General features: G+C 47.6%; 1 protein-coding gene across 4 annotated transcripts; it reads right to left on the bottom strand.

The window, feature by feature from the left end:
- Positions 1-1,913: 1,913 nt before the first annotated feature.
- On the bottom strand, positions 1,914-22,464 carry RELT (RELT TNF receptor). Of its 4 annotated transcripts, none has more exons than XM_044287721.1 (11): positions 22,330-22,464; positions 15,430-15,506; positions 10,983-11,093; positions 10,509-10,687; positions 10,344-10,423; positions 9,536-9,787; positions 7,921-7,995; positions 7,053-7,134; positions 5,504-5,737; positions 5,163-5,346; positions 1,914-2,758 (listed from the first exon to the last, which is right to left on the bottom strand). In XM_044287721.1, exons 2-11 carry the CDS (start codon positions 15,469-15,471, stop codon positions 2,747-2,749), a joined length of 1,251 nt encoding a protein of 416 aa, XP_044143656.1. In that variant the 5' UTR covers positions 15,472-15,506; positions 22,330-22,464; the 3' UTR covers positions 1,914-2,746. The 4 variants fall into 4 exon arrangements, with proteins under 4 accessions (XP_044143656.1, XP_044143659.1, XP_044143658.1 ...); XM_044287724.1 differs by lacking the exon at positions 22,330-22,464 and adding an exon at positions 19,363-19,506; XM_044287723.1 differs by lacking the exon at positions 22,330-22,464 and adding an exon at positions 18,928-19,325.
- Positions 22,465-23,002: the final 538 nt, after the last annotated feature.

Genomic DNA, 23,002 nt, shown 5'->3' with positions numbered 1-23,002 from the left:
TACACACGACTATGTATTTTGTGGTCCGCAAAAACCACAGACGTCCGTGTGCATTCCGTATTTTGCGGAACAGCTGACCCCTCTAATAGAACGGTCCTACCCTTGTCCGTAATGCGGACAATAATAGGACGTGTTCTATTTATTTGCGGAACTGAAATACGGAAAGCACACGGACCCATTGAAATGAATGGTTCAATATACGGTCTGCAAAATAAAATGGAAAGAAAATACGTTCGTGTGCATGAGGCCATACAAAGCCATTTTCGCTGAAGTCCTATTCACTTCCTTCTATGGGGTCAGTGCTACATGAAAAAAAAACGCAGAATATAGAACATGCTGCGATTCTCAACGCAGAAATGCAAAAAACGGGAAAAATAAATAAATAAATGCACACTGAATGAAATGATTGGGTCAGGCTTCAGTGTGGGTGCTATGTGTTCGCTTCACGCACGGCACCCGCGCAGAAAACTCGCTTGGCCGTAGCCCCTTTTGCAGTCTGGCAAACACCGATACCGGCTGCATGCGGTCGGCGTTTTGTCGAACATCTGGCGCATAACACATAATCCGTTTTATGGACAAGGATAGGACAGTTCTATTTTTAAATTTTTTTTTGCAGGTGCAACAGAAAGGACACACGGAGTGCTGTCCGCATCTTCTGCAGCCCCATTGAAGTGAATGTGTCCGCATCTGATCGGACTAAGACGAGTCATGTCCATGAAACCTTACCGTGAGGGTCCTCTTAAAAATCATGGGCCAACTCCAGTATCTCACAATCACCCCTTCCCGTGCATGGGAAAAACAAAAATAAAAAAAATAAAAAAATAATAATAATTTGCCGATTCAAACATTATGCCCCACCTGATGTGGAAAGGTCCCTGAATTCCACCGCAGATTTCATTCCTTGCAGTGAGCGCCATCTGTGGATTAATCTGCACTGAGATCCACGTGTAACGTGCAGATTTAGTTGCAGCCCCCCCCCCCCCCACCACCCAGGACTCTGATGTGTGAACTCCCCCTTACAGGCTACAGCACAGGAGGAATGAGGTAGAGAAGACCGAGGTATTCCAGGAACATAGGAGAAAGGTCAGGACAACGTCCATCTTTCAGTCCCAAGATAACGGAGGGGGTCATTTTACATCCCCGACCCAAGACTATTCTGGACTCTTCATACCAGACATTATGTCCCAACAGCCTTAAATCGGTCGCAGTTCACACAAGACAGTGGATTAAACCAAAATGCAGAAGCCAGGAGAGGTCAACAAACTTGGGTGCCTGATCCACATGGCATTCACGTTACATCTGCTTCATGTGTCGGGACGGGGGGGGGGGGGGCACGGGGGGACCAGCCCTCCTCCATTATCCACAACCCAAGGACGAGGCTGCCGCCATTCTACCTACAGCAAGATGAACAGAAACTTTGAAATAATTTAAAAGGATTAATGAGAACTTCACACCCAGTGCAAAGGTAAAATGATAAAATTCTGTCCGCCTGCAGCCACCACTAGGGGGAGCATTGCAGCTTACTGCATACTGTTCATAGAACGAATGTAGAGAGGAGTGAATTGATTCGTCTCATTAGCTAGACTTTTTCTACCTGCCGTATGATGGACAGGGTCGGACACCCAACCTGGCCCTATGAATTTCCTGCTTGTGACGCTGCTGTGCATGCGCTGCTACACTTCCGGATAGTGGCACACGCGCAGTAGCTGCCCCTGAAGCTGAATTCAAGCTTGGGCAGTGGTGCAGCCAGGAGATGTCCGACCCCGCCAATCACAGAGCAGGTGGCCAATGTGGTGAATCGATCTGCTGAACGCATTAAAGCGCCCCCTAGTGGCAGTTGCAGGCAGCAGAATTTTAACATTTCCATATACGCCCAGACACAGAGGAGTTATAATAAAGAAACCACCACATCATTTTGAATCTATAAATATCACGGTAGACATTCACTTTAATCTCGCTCCAAAACTCTTAAGACACAACATGAAGGTTCTCTCCAAAAATTCTTATATTGTGGACAGAGTTTTTTCTGGTTATTTAAATAAAAAAATAAATAATGTAATCAAGGATCCCAAATACTGGTCCTGTAGGTGTCAGCCTGGAGCAAAACCTCAAGTCTGTCAATCTCAAGTTCTGGTATCTGGATGCTCCAGGGCTGCACTCTCTCGTCCGGAGGGGCGGTTTTCAGGACCCTTCACGTTTGCCACGTCTCTCGCCCACCCCCTTAGTGTAAACTAATTTTGCAGAATTTATTACACTCCCTCCAGTGATAAGTCATTCCCTGGTGACCTATAAATTAGCATTAAAAATATAAAGTTAAGTTAAAAAAGGGAAAGTAGCAGCAACATAAGTCTGTAGCATTCAAAGATGGAAGGCAGTCGGCGAGCGTCGCGTTCTCTCCGGTTCTGAAGTGCCAGATTTCCACACCCCGCGACAAGTCTCTTATTATACCGCCTATTACTAAATGGACCATGAGAAACAGCAGCACGACCTCCAAACAGCCTCCGCCGCCTTGGTCTTGTGTAAATCCCTGAAGCGCGTTGGTTTCCCATTACGAGAAGTTTTAATGGTATCGCTCTTGGTAAAACAATAGGTGCGATATGCAGTGCAATGGAGGCGCTGCAGAGACGGGTCTCCTCCATATTCCACACTTTGCTGCCTCGTTGGCCCACGTGCGACCAGCAGGAGGACCCTCCCACCACAGCTCGGATTGTTGCAGGTGAATGGCTGGGATGGCGGGAAGGTGGAGTCAGATAACATCCTGGAAACCATAGGAACAAAATAAAAATAAATTTATTAGTTACGTAAAAGTGGAAAAGCCCTTTAAGGATGTAAAAGAAAAATCACTGCAAAAAAGCTGTACGTTAAGATCTCTGCTTGCTGATGGGGATAGCTTTGTGTGGTGCCCTTTAACTACCTGGCATATTAGCACAACGAAACAAAGGCGCGTTAATCTGACGGCTGCAAGGGAACCGGTTCTGGATAACTCAGCAGTTTTATTTGCCTGAAGCATTTTCCGAGCAGCAGCATCGGGTGATTCACCTTCCATTACGGAGGATGTTACTCATCAAGTCAAAGGAGTCATTGGATTAAATGTGGCCCAAATCTGACAACTAGTTTGGGCATCAGATCAAATATGACAGATCCTCTATACTACACCGCACAGGAGAGCCGACAGATCCTCTATACTACACCTCACAGCAGAGCCGACAGATCCTCTATACTACACCGCACAGCAGAGCCGACAGATCCTCTATACTACACCGCACAGCAGAGCCGACAGATCCTCTATACTACACCGCACAGCAGAGCCGACAGATCCTCTATACTACACCGCACAGCAGAGCCGACAGATCCTCTATACTACACCTCACAGGAGAGCCGACAGATCCTCTATACTACACCACACAGGAGAGCCGACAGATCCTCTATACTACACCGTACGGCAGAGCCGACAGATCCCCTATACTACACCGTACGGCAGAGCCGACAGATCCCCTATACTACACCGTACGGCAGAGCCGACAGATCCCCTATACTACACCGTACGGCAGAGCCGACAGATCCCCTATACTACACCGCACGGCAGAGCCGACAGATCCCCTATACTACACCGCACGGCAGAGCCGACAGATCCCCTATACTACACCGCACGGCAGAGCCGACAGATCCCCTATACTACACCGCACGGCAGGGCCGACAGATCCCCTATACTACACCGCACGGCAGAGCCGACAGATCCCCTATACTACACCGCACGGCAGAGCCGACAGATCCCCTATACTACACCGCACGGCAGAGCCGACAGATCCCCTATACTACACCGCACGGCAGAGCCGACAGATCCCCTATACTACACCGCACAGCAGAGCCGACAGATCCCCTATACTACACCGCACAGCAGAGCCGACAGATCCTCTATACTACACCACACAGGAGAGCCGACAGATCCCCTATACTACACCGCACGGCAGAGCCGACAGATCCCCTATACTACACCGCACGGCAGAGCCGACAGATCCCCTATACTACACCGCACAGCAGAGCCGACAGATCCTCTATACTACACCGCACAGGAGAGCCGACAGATCCTCTATACTACACCACACAGGAGAGCTGACAGATCCTCTATACTACACCGCACGGCAGAGCCGACAGATCCCCTATACTACACCGCACGGCAGAGCCGACAGATCCCCTATACTACACCGCACGGCAGAGCCGACAGATCCCCTATACTACACCGCACGGCAGAGCCGACAGATCCCCTATACTACACCGCACGGCAGAGCCGACAGATCCCCTATACTACACCGCACAGCAGAGCCGACAGATCCCCTATACTACACCGCACAGCAGAGCCGACAGATCCTCTATACTACACCGCACAGGAGAGCCGACAGATCCTCTATACTACACCACACAGGAGAGCCGACAGATCCTCTATACTACACCGCACAGCAGAGCTGACAGATCCTCTACTACATCTTTGTATTTTTCTGCCTGTTCCGACACTTGGCCGCACTTACGCCACTGAGGCCTATTCAGAGATTGCATCCTCTACACAAAGCGCTTCAATTAATCCTGAACGCTCAGCGCTGGAGGATGAAGCTTTTAATTGGCAAAGTGCATCTGGGAGCAAAGACATAGCCTCATGGGAGATGATTAATAATGGCAGGACGGAGACCAGGGATGGGAGGAATGACACACAGGAAGGGGCCGAGAAGACGGCTCAACAACTGCAAGAAGAGTCTTAAAGAAGACCCCCGAGCCCTCACCTCTCCTGACTCATCCGTTTTGGTAACTACTTGCATTCCCCTTTATGGAGAATCTATCATGGCTCTGTTGTGCCTTTCCTCTATTATTCCTACTAGAAGCTCATGAATATAGGTTCATCTGGGAGTTACTAATGGGAGCCATGTCCATGCACAGTCTGACATCAACTGGACCTTTACGGCAGACGGCTGGCAATTCATCCATAAGTGGGAATAATAGAGGAATGACAACCGGTGCTCTAGAGTTATTACACGGGGAGTGAAAGTATTTATTAATGCAGACAAGTCAGGGGATGCGACAGCGGAACATGGCGGCAGCTATCTGAACCCGTCCAGGGTCACAGTGATGGACTACAACTCCAAGATTCCTTCTGGATCCAATGTCATTACCTCCAACTTGCTGGTATCTTCTAGACTCCGCTTCTTAGCCCTCACAGTGTTAGACAGCAGCAGCAGCTTTTGTTCAGAGACCTCGTTTTCAGGACGACCCGAGGCATCCATGGCACCAGCTTCAGAATTGGGTTTCACCTCTGGGGGATTTGGCTTCTGTTCCGGTATACGGGCAACACAGAACCTGAGGGGTTAAACAGGTGACAATGAGGGATTATTTCAGGGCAGCGTAGCAGAATTCTGCATGCAGCTCTGGAGTAATATGCATGACGTTATCAACTGCTAATGCAAAGAGTAAAGTGGCAGAAGCTTAAGGGCAGCGACATGACAACCACACTGACCTGCCCACCGAGAGGATGGTGATCTCCCCTAACGCAGCTTTGGCCGAGGTTCTGCCGCCTTTGCCATTGTTGTTGGGCACCACCATGGACTGTGGAGGCGATATGAAGTCAGGCCACTTCTTCTGGCTGCAGCGAGTGCAGCAGGTGTTGGAGCGGGACGCCGGGCCCTGGACAGTGTGCAGGTGATGCTGGTGTTTGCAGAGGATCGGCATCTGGGGCAGCAGGTGGAGTTTGCTGGAAAGGTGAAGGAAAGCAGAGTTCTGTCAGATACCCAGTGACTGCTGGTTAAAGGGAATCTGTCAGCAGTTCTGTACCTATGACACTGGCTGACCTGTTACATGTGCACTTGGCAGCTGACGGCATCTGTGTCCGCATTACTGAGAAAAATGTTGTTTTTTATATATGCAAATGAGCCTCTTTGAGCAATGGGGGCGTTACCGTTACACCTCCTCTCTGCAACTGCTGCGCCCTCTGCACTTCGACAGGGCCAGGCAGTGAAAACATAATCACTCCTGCCTGTCAAAGTGCAGAGGACGCAGTTGCAGAGAGAGCAGAGCCTCTAGGTGTAATGGTAACGCCCCCGTTGCTCCTAGAGGCTCGTTTGCATATATAAAAACATACACGGATACATATGAACATGGGACCAACACAGATGCCTTCAGCTGCCAAGTGCACATGCAACAGGTCAGCCAGTGTCATAGGGACAAACCTGCTGACAGATGCCCTTTAAGTCAGTTATGAGGAAAGCTGGGTGACAAACAGCATGGCCGCCATTACAAGTATCTTGTTATGCAGCTTTTAGGGAGGAGGAGGAGGATGTGTCATGGAGGCGTAAACACCTCCATCTGCTCTGCAAAGCTGCCTGTATTGTGTTCAGTATGAACTCGTCGCCGAGGTTCAATGACGCGGATGGGTGGGGGGGCCTTTAAGTGAGGGCTCATTTTCTGGTAAGCCGCCGCCGCCTCCGGGGTGTGCGAGAAATGTGGCGACAGATTATTACAGGATCTATTTTCAGCTCATCCCTAATTCAATATGTGGACAGCCATCTTGTGGGGCCTAAGAAGCCATATACACAGTAATACAGGCGGGCAGTGCTTCACATACAATGTTAGATCCAGGACCCTTGTCCGTTAGGCGGAGCAGAGGGGCTACCGTGATCATACCGAGCTCTGGAGGACCCAACACGTGTCATGAACAAAACCAATGATTACCGGGAGATCTCTCTTTCTGTCGCACCGCAGGCAAACTGGACGCCAAGATCCCGTTTAAGCGCTGGATCAGCTAAAAATGTTAAAAAGTCCCTTAGCGGTAGACTGCGAACAGAGGTGGGACCTGCGCCTAGCAGACATTTACAGTATATCCGTTTACCATAAATGTGCAGATGGGACTAGCGCTTTAATGCTGAAACAAAAAACTGGGCGAGGTCATACTTCTAGGGGATTTCCATCAGGGACAACCCACAGTAATGGCCTCCTATACGGTGTCCATTTCACCTCCTCTACTTTAGACCAGTACATGAGCCAAAAATAAATAAAAAAATAAGTCTCACTTTTGAGGCGACTTGTCTCCTGACGTGGACGTCTGTTTGGTTTGATATTCTTTCAGGAGTTCTTCCAAAGCAACAGCGTTTTCTGGGAAGGAAGGAGGAATTCTTAATATATATTAGCTAACAAAGAGTTAAAAAAAAAAAAAAAAGATTTCATCAAAGAAAGTATAGAATAAGGCAAGCCTACCCCAACACGTTGTGGGACGGTCACGGTACTAGCCTTTCCTGCTAACAACACTTATCACCTAGTTTACGAGATGTACGATCGCTGGGGGGGGGTCTGACCGCTGGGACCCCCACTGACCACAAGAACAGAGGTCCCCCGTGTGAATGGTGAGGGGCGCACACAATCACCGCCCCAGTCAATTCTACGGGACAGCCGAGAGCAGTACACAATAGTCTGACCGTGAACAGATCGGTGGTCACGTGTGCACTACTCCCCCATTCACATTGGGGGTCTCGGAGTCCCCTATTCTTACGACTGGTGGGACCCCCAGAGACCATACCTTTATCATCTATCCTTAGTCTACGTAGAGTTTCTTTGGTTATCCTTTCACAAGGCTAAGTTTTTAAATGGAGTCCATCACCGGGCCTTACAGGAAGGAGAGGTTGGTAGAGAAATCAGGAGGAGCAAAGGTGCACAGAGTGACGTGGACCAGCCCTCGGTGCACTTAACTGCTCATTTGCATATGGATTAAAATTAAAAATTTTCTGATTGGCAAGTGAAAGGTATCACATCCAGCCCTGCCTCTGACTATACAAGACGTCGGAGCACATGGGAGTAATTAATGTCCGACTGTCGCATGACAAGCTAGGGAAACTGCTGAAGCTACTGAGAAACGTGGCGTCATAGCCTCGACATACTACAGACCTTTCTTCTCGGTGATCAGGCGCACCAGGACCCCGATGGTGTCTTCGTTCCCGTTCTCCTCCATCATGATGTTACCTGAAGATACAGAGACAGGGGGTGAATTGTACGCGGCCGTGTGGGGGCCAAACAACTTAGATGAGGAGCAGATGTCATTGTCTGTGGGGATACAATGTAGCGAGTGAGGATCGGAAGACAAAAGAATTTAGTCTCCATAGCAACAGATAATTGGAGACTCCCGCAGACAGACTACAGACTAATTGGATAAAACTGGTACAAGGGCATAACAGAGTTGCTGGGTCTTAGCAGATCAGCACTGGCTAAGTATAAACCCCCCATAGGGGGCTGATTTCCACTGTAACTGGGCCAAAGGGCAAAATAAATAAATATTTGGGGGGGGGACCTCGCAAAGCGAAAACAGTCACCCTGTTGAGATATAGATATATTACAGAATAGGGAAATTATTACAAAAATTTTTGGAAACAACTTGCATATTTAAAGGGAGTCTGTCGCCACATTTCAGTATATTAGACCGATCAAATAGGGTTATATGATCCACCCAGAACATAAAAACGGTACCTTTGTTGTAGAAAACTGACTTTTCTTTTAGCCGAAAATGAACTTATAAGATTATGTTCTGAGCCCTCTCAAGTGCCCAGGGCGGTCTCTCAATCCTCGGAGCCCCAGGCAGGCACCTCCTAAACGGCTCATAACCCCGCCCTCCGTGCGCCTCTGCCCGCCCGTTTACTCCCCTCCCCTGTCCTTTTCCACTGCGGCTGTGCGGTCCAAATCGTAGCGGGCGCATGCGCAGTAGGTATTGCGATGCCCTGCCTGGAGCGGGCATCGCATTGCGCATGCGCCCGCTACGATTTGGACCGCACAGCTGCAGTGGAAAAGGACAGGGGAGGGGAGTAAACGGGCGGGCAGAGGCGCACGGAGGGCGGGGTTATCAGCCGTTTAGGAGGTGCCTGCCTGGGGCTCCGAGGATTGAGAGACCGCCCTGGGCACTTGAGAGGGCTCAGAACATAATCTTATAAGTTCATTTTCGGCTAAAAGAAAAGTCAGTTTTCTACAACAAAGGTACTGTTTTTAAGTTCTGGGTGGATCACATAACCCTATTGGATCGGTCTAATATACTGAAATGTGGTGACAGACTCCCTTTAAAGAATAAAGAGCTTTAGGTAGAAGGGAAGACTTTTGCAGTTTCCCTGAAAAAAAGAGAAAAAAGGGACCATGCACTATAAAAATAAAAAAAAGTGTCTGTTCATTAAGGTGTTAAAGGAAAATGAGTTGTGCATGCAGATTCCATTTAAATCAAGTCTCAAATTTTGTCCATCTTTTCCCGACCATCACATCCCATTATTTTTTTCCTAAAGCATAAGCAGAAACTTGGAGGAGACTGAATGGCTGTAGACGAGGTGCCGTACTGAGGATAATTAGTATAGGCCTAAATTGTGCTCAGCTCCTCGGAGAGCCGTGGTCCCAACAAGGGAATGCATGTTTGTGGTTTTCTACATGCAGCAATTCCCGCCTTGACGTCATACGTGTACCCAGCAAAGGTACAAGACATCAAGCCAGTTACAACAATCACATGATTTATGGGCTTTCCGGTACTCACCATCCTTCTCCGGAGCGGCTTCTTCATCCACCTTCTGAGACGTGCAGCGATATCCCTTCTTTTTTAGGATGTTGCACAACAATATACCGGTCAGGCCCATCATGCAGAAGACGGGGACTATAGCCAATACTGCGTACTGCGTCCTGGAGTCATCGGGAGCCCCTTTATGTGTACTGTTTTGGGGGGACTTTTGCTCCGAGTTATTGGGAGCCTCCAGTGTTCTTGGAGAACGGTTTCTTAGCGTTCTTTGACCTGGGGGGGAAAAAAAAAAAAAAAAAAAAAAAAAAAAAAAAAAAAAAGATAAAATAAAAGCTCAAAACAGAAGTTATTTTTAATCAATGTAATTCTGGATTTACATTTGTCCTGGAAAAGATCCAGCATTAATAGCCGATGGTAATCCTAGACTGGGTATTTATTTTATCTAGGCTCCCAATACAGTGGAGCTGCAGCCCGGTCTTGGCCACTAAAACTACAAGCTTGCTAGTTCACGTTGCGTTTGCCCTTACTCCCCTCTCCCAGGGCAAATACTGCTCTATTAGCTAGCAAAAGACACACCGACCGTTTGTAATCCCCTGTTTAGGTAAGATATTCTAGTTATTTCAGATAAATCTCTTTCAGCAGGGAGAAAGTAAAGTGCTGCAGGGATTTACGTCTACTCCTACTTAGCTCTATACTGAAGTGAATGGGGCGTTCAGACTGCAAATGCACTTGCATATGGAGGTGCATATCCATAAATTAAAATATATGAAAGCGCCCTACTAGGATCTTCATATTATAATATGCCTCATCACAATCCGAGGGAACTCACCTTCGCATCCCACGGTGTCTGGGGGCGCCAGCCAGCACGGGATACAAGTGTTCGAACTATTAGCCACCAGAGGAAAATACCTGCCACGGGATAAATAAAAGACACTTAGCTCCTGGTGCCACACGCCACTGTGTACGTTACATTAAATCCAACACGTGCGCGTACCCCGGCAGGCATCCTTTGCACACTGCGTCAGCATTGGCGGTCCCTGCAGTCAGCTGGATCCTTTTCTTCTTAATGCACTGGGTGTGCATAGTGCAAGGGGACATATCGTGACGACTGGAGAAAGTCCCAGGGGCACATGCCCGGCAGCCAACGACAGCACCCGTCCCAAAGCCACAGACCTGGCAGAGAAGAGGAGAATTCAGAATACTAATGGAAAACTCACATGGACTCCATGACGGATCCAACCAGTATGCAGAATCCTACCATGTCATCCATTTTTGGTTTAGTCCTGACCATCTTTTTTCATGCAAGTCAGTAGGTGTTGTCATAGGACCTCTCTCATTAAATGATCATCATGGATAATTGAGCCCAAAAGACTTAACTAATGTATGCACTGAACTACCGACACCCGGGTATTGAAAACCTGTGGTTATTCCGCTGCTATAAAGTCAGGGCGGTATTGAATGGTCTTACCCCATTTGGCTCCTGCCCCCGAGGGCATTTTCTGCATGACGTACAGTTCCCATTGTCATTGAGATACTCTTCTTTCCCGCACTCCTGACAAATTCCTTCCCAGATCTGGAGCTACATAAAAAAAAGATATAAAAATCATTTTATTTACTTTTCTGATTTCACATTTTTTACATGTTATTTATCGTAAATAAAAATATTAAATGAAAATGAGAATATAAAAATGAATGTAAAAAACTAAACGTATGGTAATAAACAGAGAATTTAAGATAAAAGTTTCATGTCAACATAAATAAAATTAAATCTCTGTCTCAGGAAAACCCTTAAAAGTATTGTATGGTGCTGAAAGCCATGCCAGCCATTTCATGAAGTATGCATCACACATGAGAAGTTTAGATACAGTGAATCAGTTCATGTTTAAAAATAAATAAAAAAAATCCAAAAAAAGTGCTCTGAAAGTCCATGGAAAGCCCCTCCGGTGTGAAGGAAGGACGCTTTTTAAAGGACATGGACACCTTCAGGGCCATTTTTTTTAGGATTGCATTTTAACTCATTTTGGGCTAAAAATCTTTTTTTCAATTGGCCTTTATTAAAAATATTCAGCCGTTCGGTCATAGGGTTAACTGTTTGTCTAGCTGCGAGAATCGTACTCTCACTTTGTGCCGCTCATCTAATAACCGCTCTCACTAAATTACTAAAAAGGTCAAACACGTAGGCCTGTATTACACTGGATTATCTGACCAGCGATTGTTCAGAAAGTCTGTTAGACAAGTCTTTTGGCGTGAGGCTGGTTTCACACGGGCGTTGCGGATTGGGGCCGGATGCGTTCAGTGAAACTCGCACTATTTTGCAAGCAAGTTCAGGCAGTTTTGTCTGTGATTGCGTTTAGTTGTTCAGTTTTTTCCGCGCGGGTGCAATGCGTTTTGATGCGTTTTTCACGCGCGTGATAAAAAACTGAATGTTTACAAACATCTCCTCTTAGCAACAATCAGTGAAAAACGCATCGCACCCGCTTGCGGATGCAATGCGTTTTTCACGTAGCCCCATTCACTTCTATGGGGCCAGGGCTGCGTAAAAAAAAAAAAAAAAAAAAAAAAAAAAAAAAAAAAAAAAAAAAAGCAGAATATAGAACATGCTGCGATTTTCACGCAACGCAGAACTGATGCGTGAAAAACAACGCTCATGTACACAGACCCATTGAAATGAAATGTGTCAGGATTTAGTGCGGGTGCTATGCGTTCACCCCGCGCGGAAAGCTTGCTCGTGTGAAAGGGACCCAATACAGGACTTAATCCACATTCATATCAATAAGATAAGGACTGAGCTATAAAGAGTGTTTATAAGGTCACAGAGCAGAGATAAGGAGCAGTCAGCTGAGCTGTGTGATGGAACAGAGTGAAAACAGACAAACAGGCTACTTCAGAATCTCAAAGCTGTACAGAGAAAAGGGTTCAACATTTTGAATAAAGACCAATTGTAAAAACAGATTTTTAGCTCAAAACGAGTACAATACAATAATTAAAAAAATGCCCCCAAAAAGGTGTCCACAGCCTTCAAGCTGGTGGTACACAAATTATTTTCAGCCAGATATATAATTTGTGTAGGGACCTCCTGGCTCGTCACAATTTTTTTTTATGGCGTTCCCCGTGCCCTTCATTCAGTGGGTCAGTCATACAGGCATCTCTCGGAAATCGTATGAGAGCTGCAGAAAGGGTTATCTTCTTACACCAGGGCGATATCAATAAAAGACAACACACAAACACCTGAGATATCAGCCACAAGAGGAGCGAACATCTGCAGGTACAGACATGATGCAAGTGCGTCTCCTCTTCTCAGCTGCCACACGGCCGAGCGCTATCTTCAGCCGCCAGGAACACAGGTCGTTAGTGGTGCCAAATGGTCATGAAACCCAAACACTCAAACATTTCATTTCTACATTATACAGCCGACTGCGGCCACAGAGAAACCTCCAGGGTCGAAGACGTGCCGGATACACCGTATAAATGGAGATGAAGGATTGGCCAGACACTTCACAGGACGGATTTAGAAACACTCAGAACCGAGAATGTGAAAAGAAAAGACAAAAAGGGAATGTAGAAGACCTGTTGAGACAATTATCCAGGAAGAACATTCCTGCTGTCATACTGGAACCATGACTGAGGAGAGGGCATATGTGCCCCCCTTACAAGGATTTCACAACATGATCTGAAGTTTTATTTTTGCCTTGTTGCTCCTGCTGAATAGTACATGTATAAACTGCCAGAGGAGTGACAACTACTCCGAGCATATTACAGCCCCAAAAGTGATTCTCACTTATTTAGCCTAGGACAACTGCATTGAATACTGCCTCCTATGTACAAGAATATGCCTACTATAATACTGCCTCCTATGTACAAGAATATAACTACTATAATACTGCTCCTATGTACAAGAATATAACTACTATAATACTGTCTCCTATGTACAAGAATATAACTACTATAATACTGTCTCCTATGTACAAGAATATAACTACTATAATACTGCTCCTATGTACAGGAATATAACTACTATAATACTGCTCCTATGTATAAGAATATAACTACTATAATACTGTCTCCTATGTACAAGAATATAACTACTATAATACTGCTCCTATGTACAAGAATATAACTACTATAATACTGCTCCTATGTACAAGAATATAACTACTATAATACTGCCTCCTATGTACAAGAATATAACTACTATAATACTGCCTCCTATGTACAAGAATATAACTACTATAATACTGCCTCCTATGTACAAGAATATAACTACCATAATACTGCCTCCTATGTACAAGAATATATCTACTATAATACTGCTCCTATGTACAAGAATATAACTACTATAATACTGCTCCTATGTACAAGAATATAACTACTATAATACTGCTCCTATGTACAAGAATATAACTACTATAATACTGCTCCTATGTACAAGAATATAACTACTATAATACTGCTCCTATGTACAAGAATATAACTACTATAATACTGCTCCTATGTACAAGAATATAACTACTATAATACTGCTCCTATGTACAAGAATATAACTACCATAATACTGCCTCCTATGTACAAGAATATATCTACTATAATACTGCTCCTATGTACAAGAATATAACTACTATAATACTGCTCCTATGTACAAGAATATAACTACTATAATACTGCTCCTATGTACAAGAATATAACTACTATAATACTGCCTCCTATGTACAAGAATATAACTACTATAATACTGCTTCTATATACAGTAATATAACTACTATAATACTGCTCCTATACACAGTAATATAACTACTATAATACTATTTACCACAGACAGTAATTCACTCGCAGTCTGATACTACCCAGTTCCTGAAGCGCTTTGCTGCTCAGAACCTTGGACATATTTGTGACGTCTATAAAGAGCAGGGAAAGGCTCGGCGCCATCTGTTTATTCCATGGTGGTAACACATGGTCAGCGTCTGTTCACACCCTGCCCTCTCATGCGTTCCTCTGTGTTTTATAAAGGGATGATCTTCTAAAACTTGAAACCATAAAAATCCCACCAGCCGGCACCTTCTGGACCTGACCCGTTTCTGGAGGTAGCAGCTCTACTTCAATTCCTGCAACCCAAACTCCAAAATGTCATTTACAGCCACAAGACGTCCACAAGGCGCCTGTACTGGAAAGTCAGGCCGTTAAGGGGCTAAAACTGTTGGACTGTTATCTACGGTGAAAGCTGGGCGTCAATATGGCTGCCGCTTTTGCTCAAAAGCAAGTGGTCACCCAGGATTTCCAGATTTGAAAGGCAGCTGTACCTGGAAACGTAGCCACTTTGCCTTCTAGGATAGGCCACTTGTGTCAGATAGGAGCGGGCCCCATCTCTGAGCGAGCGCGACCACCTTCCATTCACTCCTATGCACTGGCTATCGGAGGACACAACCCCTTTAAGGGGACGCTCCCAATGGCAGATGGTTTTAATAACCCCGGGACAGACCCTCTCATGTCACATATTTGTGGCTGCTCCACCTCCACATTTGTCTTCCCAGGAACTGAAGTTTCCGGAAAGGAATTCCAGACCACCCCGGTATCCATTTAGATTACACGACTTCGGCGGCTCGAGGATGACGCCAGAGCATCGGGGCCCAGTACGTGAGGGTATCGAGAGCAGACACGAATCGCGTGCCTTCACTTGGGCAGCCACGTTATGACCGTGTTGACACTACATGCTTGCAGGGGGTGTAAAATTTTGCAATACACCAGAGGGAGGGCGTGCGGGCGGCAGGTACCGGTTCTCCTGTTTACCAAACAGTGAGAGGTGGAGAACCGGCCCCGCGACCTTCAGCCGCCCCTCATGGAGAACGGACGAAACGGCTGCAGTGATGAAGGGGTTAATGAAGGCTTAGTGCAAGAAATAAAAAAAAAAAATAAAAACTTACCGAGAATAAACAGGAGAGGAGGAGGCGGTGGAGACTCCTCATCTTTGCTGCAAGATAGCGGCGTTAATGGAAGGAACCTGCAAGAAGAAGAACAGAACGTTACGATCGACGCAACAACCAGATATTCAGCCCCCCCAACATCTACAATTGGGCCCCTACAGCCCCCCCCCCTGATTACTCCAGGGCCCTTCATGTGCATTGTGCTCTGCAGTCCTGGGCGACGTCCCATCCTCCGCCCCGGTCGCCCTGTTATTTATAGACCCGGCAGCTTATTAAACTCCCACAGGAAGCAACAAACAAAAAGAAAACTACTACAACTCCTCACATCCACATGACCCCGACAACAAGCAATACCTTCTCTTAAAGGGCCAGTAAGGTCTGCAGCAGTCAGTGACACACGTGCTTCTTCCAAGTACAGCCCCGAACTTTGTGACAATACAGCAAACTCAACGAAGCTCATAGTTAAAGATGGGAGGGGCTAGTGTGTGAAACTCCACCCAGAAGTGGGTGTCCTAGGAGTTTTAGGGGCATGGCCTTGGTGGAGCCGAAAGTCCCCAAATTTACCAACAAATGTTCCTCCCTCCCGCACCCCAATAACAGGAACAGAATCGGATGGCGCCCATATATCAAACCATCTTTGTTGCTCACAGCAACGAATCAGAGCGCAGCTTTAATTTTTTCCACAGCAGATTATGAAGTGAAAGCTGCGCTCTGATTGGTTGCTGGGGGCAACAGACAGTTTCAATCAATCTCTGACTGCGGCACAGGCAACCATTCGTGGCCGTGAATGAACTGAACGCATAACGTCATCCTCTGGGATTGATTCCCATTACGTTCCTATAATAAGCAGCGCCCAGCTATTTATAGAGCTCCTCGCTGCCGCCGCCGTTCCTGCTGTCTCATCACCTGGGCGAGCGGACATCACCTGCAGCGCAGTGCTGACTCTGCGCCAACACGACAGGAAGGAGCCTTCCCAAGGACGCCGCACGGACCAGTCAGCCCTAGGACGGCCACCACGAGCTGAAGAGACCTACTGCCGTCCTCTACCATCAAGCTGTTAAAACATCCGTTCCTGGGAAAGCTTGGTGACAACCAATACGGCTGCTATTACAGCTTCCATCAATGGATGCATTTACATATTCAAATTTATCGCCGGCGGGAGGTATGAGGAAGCGTGTGAGGTCACAACCGCTCAAGATGTTTTGGCTCAGAGCAATCGGAAATCCTGGCTCATGCCCGGCCCCAGTGACGTCACCCTGGATGTGGGAGATTCCCATAAAGAAACACAGCATCCAGGTATCGGGTTCCTGTTGACTAAGGATGTGCCAGGAGGAAGAGGATGGGGGCCTTCGAGGAAGCATACTGTAATAACAAAGCGCTATTATAAGATATCCCCCCCTAATATTAATGTTACCAATAACCGCAACAAGATTTACTTCTTATGTGCCGTTCATACAGAGCTTCCTGGTGCATGAATACAACGCAAGAAGCACAGTAAAGACTTACACACAAGGCAGCTCTAAAAAGAGGGGTTTCTCTGCAAACCGATGTGATTGGTTTTGAGGGGGTGGGCTTGCAATGTCTCCCATCGCTTTATCTTATAGGAACATCGTAGCAGACATGACAATACACGGCCTGCCATCAGGACACTGGGAAAGCTGGGTTGCTTTAGAGTTAATATTACTACTGCTGAGAGGTCACCCAGCTTTCCCTGAAGCATATAATTGTAAAAACATGACAGGAACAGGACAAACCCAAGTCATTAAACATCCACGTATTTATTCTGGCGTGCCACGGGAGGAGCAGACGCCTCAGCGACACCACCGCCTCATACCGGCAACATGTCACAACGCAGGGAAAAAAACACTTCACCCTGGGGCACACGCCTGCTTCCTGGTGCAGCACCGATAATGACGGGAAGAGCATAAAAAGGGACAAACAAAACAAAAAAGAATTCTGTAGAGCTTCCTTGAGGCACGAGGTCCATCATGCCTCGATGAGCTCACTATGACACAGCAGCGCTAGGACACACAATCCCCTCCAACATCCTGAGCTCTGCATTATGTAGGAGGCGGCCGCTGCTCCCATTGTCAGCACAGACAAAGTGAATGAATAATACAGCAGAGCGCGGACGTCCCGCAGATCAGGTGACCCCCGATCTATATATAAACCGCGGTGTGACCGTAGGTGGATCACGGACATGGCCACGCTGCTTGGTGCGCCACTGCTCCGCTATTATCCCCATCCCGGTGCATCCACTCTTGCTTCATTATCAGCCCCCCCCCCCCACGAGACTTCTATGCTGGTAGGGGGGAAAAAACACAGGGGACACCAAGTGCACCAAATAGAGCACAGTGCACCGAAAACTTTTTTTTGCACAAAAACAGAAAGAAGCAATTCTCAGGATTAGAGGACTGGAGTTTCACAAGAAGCATTTGGTCATGTTTTGGGGCACCTACCCACAACAGTAGGTCAATATCGAAGGTGCCGATCTACCTTTTATACGATTATTGGGGGCTCGTCCGGGATCCAGAGAGGTTGCAGGTCCTGGGTGAGCACCCGATGATCTGATTCATATTCAGCTAGCCACTTGGGAGTTTAGAAGAGTTGGGTGGCATCACCTGTATGATCTTTAATGGCATCTGTGTTTGTCACCAAAGGTTAACAAGTTGACGGGTGACTCACGGACCTGTATTTTCAGGTGCCTTGCATCTCATTGAGTCACCATCTTCCTTCAAGTTTCTAAGGCTAGGTCTACACGACGACATTTGTCACGCGACAATTTTTATAATAGCAGTCTATGGTTTCACGCTGCAACTGCGACGCAACAGTCGCAGACAATCCATTCGAGATGGATTTTTCTGCGACTGTTGCGTCGCAGCATGTTGCAGTGAGACACCATAGACTGCCATTATAAAAATTGGTGCACTACAAATGTTGCACTACAAATGTTGCACTACAAATGTCATCGTGTAGACCTAAAACTGAACTCAGCAGTTTCGTTGCTTCGTTCTTCCTGCTACAGTCGCATACGGCTGAATTTCGACACCACGAGTTACCCGACATCCCTGGGTGCTGAGCAACCTTCGCCACGCTGCACCCACAAGGTGCCAGGTCACTCCGGCACCTGCCATTCAAGAAGTGAAAACAAAACAAAACCTGTTCTTTCCGACCAAACAACGAGAATGTCAAATGCAACGACTAAATAAAATAAATAAAACTAATGCTACAGAATTCTGTGCCTTGGCCTGACGTGGTCGACCACAAATCTCTGGGTAAACACTGTTCCAAAAATATGCAAAATAATATAGATCACCTTTCTGGATATGCAAAAATGCTACAAAATGTGTTACAGATACCTGGCCAGTAAGGGTTAATGAGCCCTGGGGTAATCAATGTGATTCACAAGCCTGGACCAGGAGACCCCCTGGCCCTTCATTGTAATGCATTTCTGCCCCCCCCCCTCCCCCCAGAGAACTGGTTATTCTACTTCATTACCATAACAAATGGAAGACCCCTGCCAAATCAGAGCCTCAGAAGATTCACTCATTGAGTTCTTCTTAAAGGGGTTGACCAAGATAAGAAAAAAAACAAAAAAAAAAAAAAATGTGGAAGCTTTCTTCTAAACACAGCACCACACCTGCCCACAGGTCGTGTATGGTACTGCGGCTCGGCCATGGAACTGAACAGCAATACCAGAAAGCAGACATTTGATGGGCTCCCACATGTGGGGCTTATGGTGGCCGTTGACCCTTTCATGACCAGAACATTTGGTCCTAAATGATGAGAAACCACCATAAAACTGTTTGTTTGGCTGAATGGTTGTTCAAAACGAGCACTTTTTCCTTCTGGGTCGCCCCCCCGTCCTCCTCGTGAGCCGGGCCCTCGGAACGCTTCGTATCGTCTCGGGAGGAGGCTTGCTGGAACACAAACCTTCCCCAATCGATTTGTTAGGAATGGAGACCAGAGTCCTGTATATCATCCACGAGGAGGCCACGGGGACACCAGATGGTGGTCTGCGTATGTGCCGAGACAGAAGATGAGGTCACCCTGGTCGGCATCACTGGTCTCCTGACTTCTCGGCGACACCTCGTATGCAGCTTCCGGATATCACAGAGAGGTCGACTGTGGTTAGAGCTTCATTACAGCAAGAAGGAAGCAGAAGATGGAACCCAGAGAGGAAGCAGCAGCAGCTCAGCACTACAACCCCCATCATGTAATGTTACATCTATATACCACACATAGGTTAGGGAACAGAAGATGTGCGAGGTCGGATCAAGAGCCCATTTTGGAACAGACAAGGACAGCGCCGCAGAGCACGGAGCTATAAATAATGGGGGGGGGGGGGGGGGGGGAATGTATGCACCAAAGCTGCGGTGTGTGAATGCACCTCGACGGCTTCCTGCTAAAGGGGGCAATGGGCACAGCATCGCCTCACTCCAGCAAGTGGCATTTATCATGTAGAGAGTTAATACAGGCCACTTACTAATATTGTTGTTATCCATATTGCTTCCTTTGCTGGCCGGATTCATTTTTCCATCACATTATACACAGCTCCTTTTCATGGTTATGACCACCCTGCAATGCATCAGTGGTGGTCGTGCTTGCACAACATACGAAAAAGCGTCAGCCTCTCTGGTGGCCGGGACCGTGGGAGCACACGTAGGCTGGTGCTTTTTCCTATATTGTGCAAGCACGACCACCACTGATGGATTGCAGAGGTGGTCATAACCATGGAAACGAGCAGTGTATAACGTGATGGACAAAAATGAATCTGGGAGGCAACATGGATCACAACAATACATTAGTAAGTGCCTTGTATTAACTTTCTCTACATGATAAATGTCTCTTACTGAAGCAAGACAATAACTTTAAGGGGAACCCGTCACTTGGTTTCTCATCCCTGAACCATCCCAACCTGTTCAAAATCCTCATATGTAACCGAAGGAGCAGAGGGGGGGGGGGGAGGGAGAAAAAAAAAAACACACACACACACGGAAAAAAAAAAAAAAAACTTTAAGCCCTTCACTGTTTGGAAGAAAGGTCACAGGAGGTCCTGTCCAAAACCCAATCAATCCGGCTTGGCTGAGGCCTGAAATAACGCACATGAGACACTGTGCCCTGGTTCTGGCGCATGCGCAGTGACGCTGGCTTCCACTGCCCTAGAACCAATCAGCCACTCAGCATCACTGCGCAAGTGCCAGAACCAGAGGACAACGAATTTCATACGGGGGTAGACATAATGTACCCAGGTTTGGGTTTGCCCGACGTCCCTGGGGTGGCTCCACCTCCTTGACTCCAGAAAGGTAATTTACATACGGCACTTGGGGGGGGGGGGGGGGGGGATAAAAAGTTCTTCCCTCCCTCCCCCCCCCCCCGGTCCCTTTTCAATCAATCCTTACATCTCTAAAACCTGACGGGGTCCCTTCAGTCCTGTGAAAAACGAGTCGTTACAACTGAATAGCCTCCTGCGCAGGGTGGCGCTGAGCCGGGACGCCGGGCGCTCTGCGGTTATACTGTTAATGCTATTATTAATGGTCAATAAGCGCGATCTGTCACCAACTGCAAAGCATCTCCCAGCAGGAGGGGCACACCCCCTCTGAGCCCAGTAACCCACGATCACTACCGGATTCCCAATCTGTCGCTGGGAACAAATAAATGTGCAACCGAATATATTTTTATATATATATATATATATATATATATATATATATATATATAGATATATATATTTTAATAAAAAAAAACATTTACACATCAAACATCATGGAACTTATTGTGGAATTAAGAAAATAAATAAACTTTAAAAATATTATAAGAGGAAAATGCAGTTTTTTTTTTTGTTTGTTTTTTGGGGGAAGGTTTCAAATGACTCTGGCACTGTGCCAGGGCAGAGAACTCCTGCAGCCGCTGGAGGAGTCTGCCAGATCTCGGGTTACAGAGGGGGTGGGCAGTGGTAGGGGGCAGCTCCCCCCTCCCCCCTGTGAGAGATGTAAGGGGGCAGGGCAGTGACACCCCCAAAGATGTAGAGCCAGGTATCCTCTGCTGCACACCTAGCCAAGACGGATTCGTCCCTATCGACTTACATTGTGCGCCAGGACAGATCCGTCGGATCGGAGGCAAACTGATGCATTCTGAGCGGATCCTTTTCCATTCCGAACGCTTTAGGGCAAAACTGATCCCTTTAGGACGGCTTGTGAGAGCCCTGAACGGATCTTATAAACGGAAAGCCAAAACGCGAGTGTGAGAGCAGCCCGAGCTTCTGGTACAAAGTGTCACCGCAGCCATGGCACACTGCGCACTGCACAACCCCTCACTGTCACACGTATGTGCCGGGGCACGACACATGCAGCACATTGTCACCTATGGGGGGGGGGGACGACACAACCTGCAAGTGCTGCAGTGCCTCAATGTCAGGCAGGACATCCTAACCTAGCAGCAGACAGCCCTGCAGAGCACAACTCCAGCAGCCCCTCCCCCAGGACCCTTTGTCCTTAGCAGCTTGTTCTCTGCAAAGTCCCATCTGACTCTGCAGAGCATCACTCAGTACACCCCCCCCCCCCAAACTCTGCAGAGCATCACTCAGTACACCCCCCAACTCTGCAGAGCATCACTCAGTACACCCCCCCAACTCTGCAGAGCATCACTCAGTACACCCCCCCAACTCTGCAGAGCATCACTCAGTACACCCCCCCAACTCTGCAGAGCATCACTCAGTACACCCCCCCCCCCAACTCTGCAGAGCATCACTCAGTGGACCCCCCAACGCTGCAGAGCATCACTCAAGGAATTCCCCCGCAGAGCATCACTTTTAAGCTCATTCACATAAGATAACTGCCCAATTAACACTTGCACACCCGGTGCAGCTGCAGAGGGACCACCACCGGCAGTAGAACTCACCGCGAACTCCGGGTAATGAATGAAAGCCGGTGTGAAGATGGCAGACCCCGGTATATCTCCGGCACACACCCGCTTTCCCGGTATATCTCCCGCACAGTTCACGCCGCTCTGAGAGCCCAGAGTCTATCAGCTGCTTTTCACCCGAAACTCGCGGTGACGTCACGTCCCGCCCCCTCCGCTCTCCTAGGACATCTAGCGGCCGCACGTCGGAATGACACTTTGCAGCGCCTGAGGACTGGATGCCCAGAGGTGGCCATGGGCTGGGCCTGGGTATAAGGCCTTATCCTTCCTGTGGGGGTGCAGAGGTTACCCCATAATGTCAGGAGCCTGATTATATTACATTGGGGCCCAGGAGCTTTATGTTCCCCCTCAGGGCCCCATAGAACTATTAAGAAAGGGCCTTTCTCCTACTTACTCTGCAAGCCCCACCCCTTGGACCACCCATCAACACCCTAAAGCCCCACCCCTTGGACCACCCGTGAACACCCTAAAGCCCCACCCCTTGGACCACCCATGAACACAATAAAGCCCCACCCCTTGGACCACCCATGAACACCCTAAAGCCCCACCCCTTGGACCACCCATGAACACCCTAAAGCCCCACCTCATGGACCACCCGTGAACACCCTAAAGCCCCACACCCTGGACCACACATGAACACCCTAAAGCCCCA

The sequence above is a fragment of the Bufo gargarizans genome, chromosome 3 (assembly GCF_014858855.1).
Source record: "Bufo gargarizans isolate SCDJY-AF-19 chromosome 3, ASM1485885v1, whole genome shotgun sequence".
NCBI lineage: Eukaryota > Metazoa > Chordata > Amphibia > Anura > Bufonidae > Bufo > Bufo gargarizans.
This window is presented reverse-complemented; position numbering and strand designations above follow the sequence as displayed.

Excerpts from the sequence above, each read along its gene's own strand:
- RELT (XM_044287721.1), bottom strand. The coding sequence starts at position 15,471 with ATGAGGAGTCTCCACCGCCTCCTCCTCTCCTGTTTATTCTCG. Across the intron at positions 11,094-15,429 it reads TCCTCTCCTGTTTATTCTCG|CTCCAGATCTGGGAAGGAAT; the intron begins GTAAGTTTTTAT and ends TTTTTTATGTAG. Across the intron at positions 10,424-10,508 it reads TGCAAAGGATGCCTGCCGGG|GTATTTTCCTCTGGTGGCTA; the intron begins GTACGCGCACGT and ends ATCCCGTGGCAG.